General features: G+C 33.6%; 1 protein-coding gene across 1 annotated transcript; it reads left to right on the forward strand.

Moving 5' to 3' along the window:
• Positions 1 to 2,287: 2,287 nt before the first annotated feature.
• LOC132175772 (uncharacterized) lies at positions 2,288 to 3,886 on the forward strand. The gene is made up of 2 exons (XM_059587822.1): positions 2,288 to 2,445; positions 3,583 to 3,886. Exons 1-2 carry the CDS (start codon positions 2,356 to 2,358, stop codon positions 3,799 to 3,801), a joined length of 309 nt encoding a protein of 102 aa, XP_059443805.1. The 5' UTR covers positions 2,288 to 2,355; the 3' UTR covers positions 3,802 to 3,886.
• Positions 3,887 to 6,316: the final 2,430 nt, after the last annotated feature.

The raw sequence follows: 6,316 nt of genomic DNA on the forward strand, positions 1-6,316 counted from the left end.
GGGAGGAATTAAAAAAAATTAAAAAAAAATCCATTTAACCACCAATAGCGTCCACTATTAGTGGACGCTAAAGAGTTATCATTAGGGTCGACTCTAGAGTCGACCCTAATGCTTAAGTATTAGGATCGACTTTGTCGACCCTAAAGAGTATGCAGGAAAATTAAAAAAAAAAAATTTGATGCCCAATAGCATCCACTAAAATTTTGTATATATCACTACATTGTTTAAAATTTTCAAATAAAGTGACACAATATGCACCGTTAAATATAACGAAATAAAATTTTAACCGTAAAAATAAAGAGTCTCCCTTTCACTTAATATTCCATATGTACAGTTGTTTCAATATATATATATATACGTTTTTTTTTTAAAAAAAACAAGGAAAAATTCTTCTATTTCAATTCCATCCTCCTAAAGAAAGATTTTAATTTGTATTAGTTATAAAATGTTATTTCCCAAAAATTTACCTCCGATAATATGTCATTATTTATTTTATATAAATTATCAGATATTTGATCGATCGTGATAGGATCAAATGATTGATCAAATGATTGACCAAACTTCAAACAAATTAAAGGTTCGTTCAAACATCCGTTTGGTTCTAGTGCATTTGTTCGATCGATCATGATAGAATGAATGATCGATCAAACTTGAAACAATTGAAATTGAAGGATTGATTGAATATTTGATCAATCATAATGAATTAGTTCGATTGATTGTGATAAGATCAAATGATTGAAACAATTGAAATTGAAATTGAATTAATTCGATTGATCGTGATAGGATTAAATGATCGATCAAACATCCGATCGATCCCAATGAATTAGTTCGATTGATCGTGATAAGATCAAATGTTTGATCGAACATCCGATCGATCCTAGTGAATTAGTTCGATTGATTGTGATAAGATCAAATGATCGATCAAACATCTGATCGATCATAGTGAATTAGTTCGATTGATTGTGATAGGATCAAACATCTGATCAAAAATCCGATCGATCCAAGTGAATTAGTTCGATTGATCGTGATAGAATCAAATGATCAATCAAATGTTCAATCGAAAATCCGATCGATCAAACATCTAATCGATCCTAGTGAATTAGTTTGATTGATCGTGATAAGATCAAACATCTAATCGAAAATTCAATCGATCCTAGTGAATTAGTTCGATTGATCGTAATAGAATTAATTGATCGATCAAACATCCGATTGATCCTAATGAATTAGTTAGATTGATCATGATAAGATCAATTGATCGATCAAACTGAATACAATTGAAGGTTCAATCGAACATTCAATTGAACTATAAGCTTTTTATATTATCTTAGTGCATTAGTTATATTATCTTTGAATTTTGTATTGATCTTATAATTAATTATAAGATAAATATCAACTTAATGATCTTTATTATAAAAATTTATTAAACGGAAATTATTAGTTAATATTATAATAATAAAAATATATTACAGGAGAAAATAAAGAAAAACAAAAATAAATAAAATAAATAAAAATTAAAAAATTATAAGTATAATTTTTTTTTAAAAAAAATAAATAAATTTGAGGCTCATTAGGGTCGCCCCTATTGAGTGCGAAAAATAAGCGCCATCCAGTGGCGGGTATCTGAAATTTTCGGATGAAAAATTTCATAAACCGCGTCTTTTTTTTCCCCAAACCTTCAAAACACCAGAATCCTCCCTAACACCCCTCTCACTCACCTCCCTCATCACTCTCACTCTCAATCTCTCTACCGCTGCTCTCCCAAACTTTAACCGACGAAAGCTTTCATACAAGGCTTTGCTGAGAAGCTGAAAGAGGGAGAGAGAGAGAGAGGGAGAGAGAAAGAAAGAGAGAGGGTGGATCGTTCGGGGAAGCTAGAGAAGAAAAAGAAAAAGAAGGGGAGAAAAATCCTCGAGGTAACCTCTTTAAACTTTAAATTTTTGCAATTTTTGTGTTAATTTTTGGGTTTTGTTTGATGTGTTTGTATCCATTGCGAATTTGGGGTTGGATTAGTGACTGTATTCTTTCGATTTTTTGGTAGTGCGGTTTCAGTTTACCCTCGGTTTGATTGCCGAGAAAGTGGAGGGAAAGATAAATGCTATTTGGGTATTTTGGTGTTTGATGTTTCTGGTTCTGAAAGATGGAAAATTTGTTATTGATTAAAGGATTAATGGTTCATTAACAGACAACCTGGTTGTTTTATTTATTATTATTATTATTTTGGTTTTTATTTGATGTGTTTGTTTCTGATGTGGTTTAGGGTTAGATTAGTGACTTTATTTTGTCAAGAGTTTGCAACGCAGTGTGGGTTACTCTCTGTTTGGTTTCTGAGAAAGTGGTTGATTTCTGTTGGCAACAATGGCTGTTTCCGTGAGATTAATGGGTCTGATAGTAGCATTTTGTGGTGCAGTTTCCTTCATATTTGGAGTTGTTGCTGAGAACAAGAAGGTAAAATATAGATGATGTTATAGAAGAATTCATTAATGTCAATTTAGCAACCTTGGACAAAAAATTTGAAGCCCAGATTCCAGAATAATCTTCTTTCTTGAAAATAGATGCCTATTTCGTTTCTTTTATATAATTATTTGGAGTTTAATTAGTGAAAATTTATTACAGTTCAATATAAGTATGAAGAAAGATTTGTATCATTGTTTTGATATATATATATAATTCAACTAAAGTCAGTAGATATTAGTGGGATTCATTAATATTGTTGAATTTCTGAGGGATATAAAAGAATTTTGGAGACTTCGGGGTTCATGGCCTTCCTGGCCTCCACGCCACTGGGTATGATGGATAATCTGGTGTTTCTCTTGAAATTATTAGTTTCAATCAAGTGCTTGAGTTGCATCAAAGTTATTGAGCCTTTATACTGTATATAAGCATATAATGCCTGCAGAAATCGCCAAATTATCCACTAGCATTTCCACTTGAATTAATTTGTTTCAATTTCCTTAGACACCAGGTTTGCATGCTTAGGAACCATGGATGGTAAAATAATTATGGAAATAATAACTGTGTATGAGTTTCAAGAAAAATTTGATGGGAACTCATAATTCTGAACCTCATTTAGCTGAATGAAGGATATTTATTACTGTCCAAGCAAGTGTCTTACATGGTTTGACACGAGTGTTGTAAACTACGAGTGTCAGTGATGCAGTCAGAGAGCAATGATAGATTTGTCTCCCTGTAACTGCCATAATTTTCAATAAAATTGATGTATCATCTTTCTAATGGTCATATTTTGCTGTCTGTGTCTTTGTTCAAGCATATAGCTGGAGGCAAGATTTTTGTGCTTTTTACTTCCCTGTATCAAAATTCAAGTTTCAATAGTTCCTACTTTGTAGCCCCATATGCCCTCTTTATAAATTTATTTCAATTTATTTTGTTACTCAGAGAAATGCTTTAAATTACATTTTATAGGAGTCCAAGAAGTGGAGCACAACTTGCTCTGACCTTTAGTTACTTATTTTTATGCTTTGAATGATTTGTCCATTGAAGCTAAATATTCTCCATTCTTTTAATGGTTATATTGTTTCTTGGTTGCTGTCTGAGTATTCGTCTTGTTCTCTCTGATCTCTGCAGCCAGCAGCTGGAACTCCAATAACAGGGAAAGGTGTTGTTATCTGCAAGTACCCCTCTGATCCAACTGTCGTTTTGGGGTATTTGTCTGTAGCATTTCTCATTGCTACTACTGTGGCTGGGTTTTTGTCTCTGTTTTACCCTTACAAAGGAAAATCTGTTCCACAAAGTGCCTTATTTAGAAGCGCCAGTTTTGTTGTTTTCTTCAACATTGCTATGTAAGCATTCTGTTCTCAGTTCTCACTCTCCCATATTTTTTGATATTCTTATTCTGATATCTTGAAGAGACAAGCACTATTCATGCTCATTTTTCATCCTTTAACACACATGCATGCACTAAATTATTATGGGAGAGTGAATTATTAAGGAAAAGCTGCTCTTCATCTGAATCATTATCACTTTTGAATGTCAAAAGGAGGTGCAGTGCCAGAAATTATTTATAATTGAAGTTGACCAAATACCCAGAAACTGGGGTATATTTTCCAGTAGGTACATGTGTGTGTGGGCGTTTAATCTTGGCGGTCCATAGGGATTGTGGTGTCAGTTTCAACAAACAATGATAGTAGGTTTTTGTTATAATATAGGCAAATGTGGGTTAAGAAAGTTTATATTGTAGCTGTTTTAATGTCTCTTTGCTGCCTGTAACTGTCAAAATCTACAGGGAAGGCACCCTTCCCCCTACTCACCAAAAATTATATAAAAGAGATGATTTGAAACCTGCCCAACGCTAGGTTGGATGAGTGGACCACCTTTTTTTATTGCTTGCCAATTTAGTTTGGTGGCAATCTTCTTGCGGGAAATCTACATTTATATGAAAAGCAGACGCTTATCTTTCATCTTTGGAGATAATTATTTCATTAATATAAACGAAAAATATACAATAGAAAAGTAAAAGGTACTGCCATTGAATTCGCTGTAATGACAACAGAACCTGACAAGGTGCTTGGACTGATGAACATGTCTCCCAGCTGATCCGCTTTTTGGATCAAACCATTGGAAAAACTAAACTTCCTAGCCTTGTTAACTGTCTTTTTCATATGTGAAATGAATTGTTTTTTACATCAATTATACCTTGAAGCCATTGAACCTATTAGCTTAACATTCCCTTTGCTCCCCATTTTACTATTAATTATTATTGAGTTATTGATTACCAATATTATTATGCATATTTACATCAAATGTTTGTGCAATAATTCTCTACTTTCTGATGGTCCGACTTGTTTCCTACCAACTAAATTAGTGTCCTGTCGACCCAACTCTTGACCAGCTCACTATTTTGGCTGTGACTGGGATTTTGACTTGATAGCCTTTGTAAGAGTCATGTTTAATGGGGGGCTGGCGGGCATTTTTTCAATGATTGTCTTGGGACTGTAGATGTCTCACTTTGTTACTTCATTATATTGGAGTTAACATGTATTAGTGGGACTGTTATTGATATATGTTAGAAGTATTGTGGTTAGGAGTTAGCCGATGTATGTTACTCATACCAGTGTTCCCTGGTTCTGCGATCGATCGCAAAATGTCGAAAACCTACTGGTACTGCGATCAATCGCACTCCAAGTGCGATCGATTGCAGATTATTTTTTTAAAAATTTTTTATGACCATTAGGGTCCACTTTGTGGACGCTAATGGTTAACTATTAGCGTCAACTTTGGTTTGGACGCTAATAGTTAATTTTTTATTTTTTATTTTTTTTTTTTTTATTTTTTATTTTTGAGGACCATTAGGGTCCACTTTGTGGACGCTAATGGTTAACTATCAGCGTCCACTTTGGTTTGGACGCTGATAGTTAATTTTATTTTATTTTATTTTTATTTTATTTTTATTTTTTAAAATTTTTGAGGACCATGAGGGTCCACTTTGTGGACGCTAATGGTTAACTATCAGCGTCCACTTTAGTTTGGACGCTAATAGTTATTATTATTTTTTTTTTTTAAGGACCATTAGGGTCGACAAAGTGGACCCTAATGGTTAACTAAAAGTGGACGCTAATGCTTGCCTATTAGGGTCGACTTTCTCTTCCGTGTACATCATCTTTAGGGTCAAAACATTGTGACTTTTAGGGTCGATAAAGTGGACGCTAAAAGTGATCATTAGGGTCGACTTTTAAGTGGACCCTGATAATCAAACATTTGATCATTAGGGTCGGACTATTAGCGTCGACACCTTTAGGGTCGAAAAGTCGACGCTGTTGGCAACAGCGTCCACTTTAGGACCTTTAGGGGCGACTTTGAGTCGCCCCTAAAGACCTAATTTCTTGTAGTGATTAGAGGTTGAAGGTTGTTCATCTACTCCTCCATGCTTACGCATGCAGTGGAGATAGTGAATCCAACGATCCTCCAGCCATAGGTTTGATCATGTTTCATCATCCTATCCCACTGTAGGGTGTGTTTGTCAAAGGACTTGAAAAATGAAGTGAATTAAAACTGTAACAGATTTAATTGATGTGAGAAAAAAAAAAAAGTAAAAATATTTTATATAAAAAAGTAAAAAAAAATTGTTTTGTAGTGATTTTTACACTTGAATAGTAATAAAATGTTATTGATGTGATGCAAAAAGTAAAAATATTTGAATTGATTTTGAGAAAAATAGTAAAGACTTTTTTTTTTTTTTTTTTTTTTTTGAGTCCTTGGCCAAACACACCCTATGTTGATCATTTGCATGTTATTCCAGCATTGCCGCTGGATCAAAATGAAGGAGACATATTCTAGAACTTGACAACTAATATTGCGGTGA

The sequence above is a fragment of the Corylus avellana genome, chromosome ca3 (genome assembly GCF_901000735.1).
Source record: "Corylus avellana chromosome ca3, CavTom2PMs-1.0".
Lineage (NCBI taxonomy): Eukaryota > Viridiplantae > Streptophyta > Magnoliopsida > Fagales > Betulaceae > Corylus > Corylus avellana.

Excerpts from the sequence above, each read along its gene's own strand:
- LOC132175772 (XM_059587822.1), top strand. The coding sequence starts at position 2,356 with ATGGCTGTTTCCGTGAGATTAATGGGTCTGATAGTAGCATTTTGTGGT. Across the intron at positions 2,446-3,582 it reads TTGTTGCTGAGAACAAGAAG|CCAGCAGCTGGAACTCCAAT; the intron begins GTAAAATATAGA and ends TGATCTCTGCAG.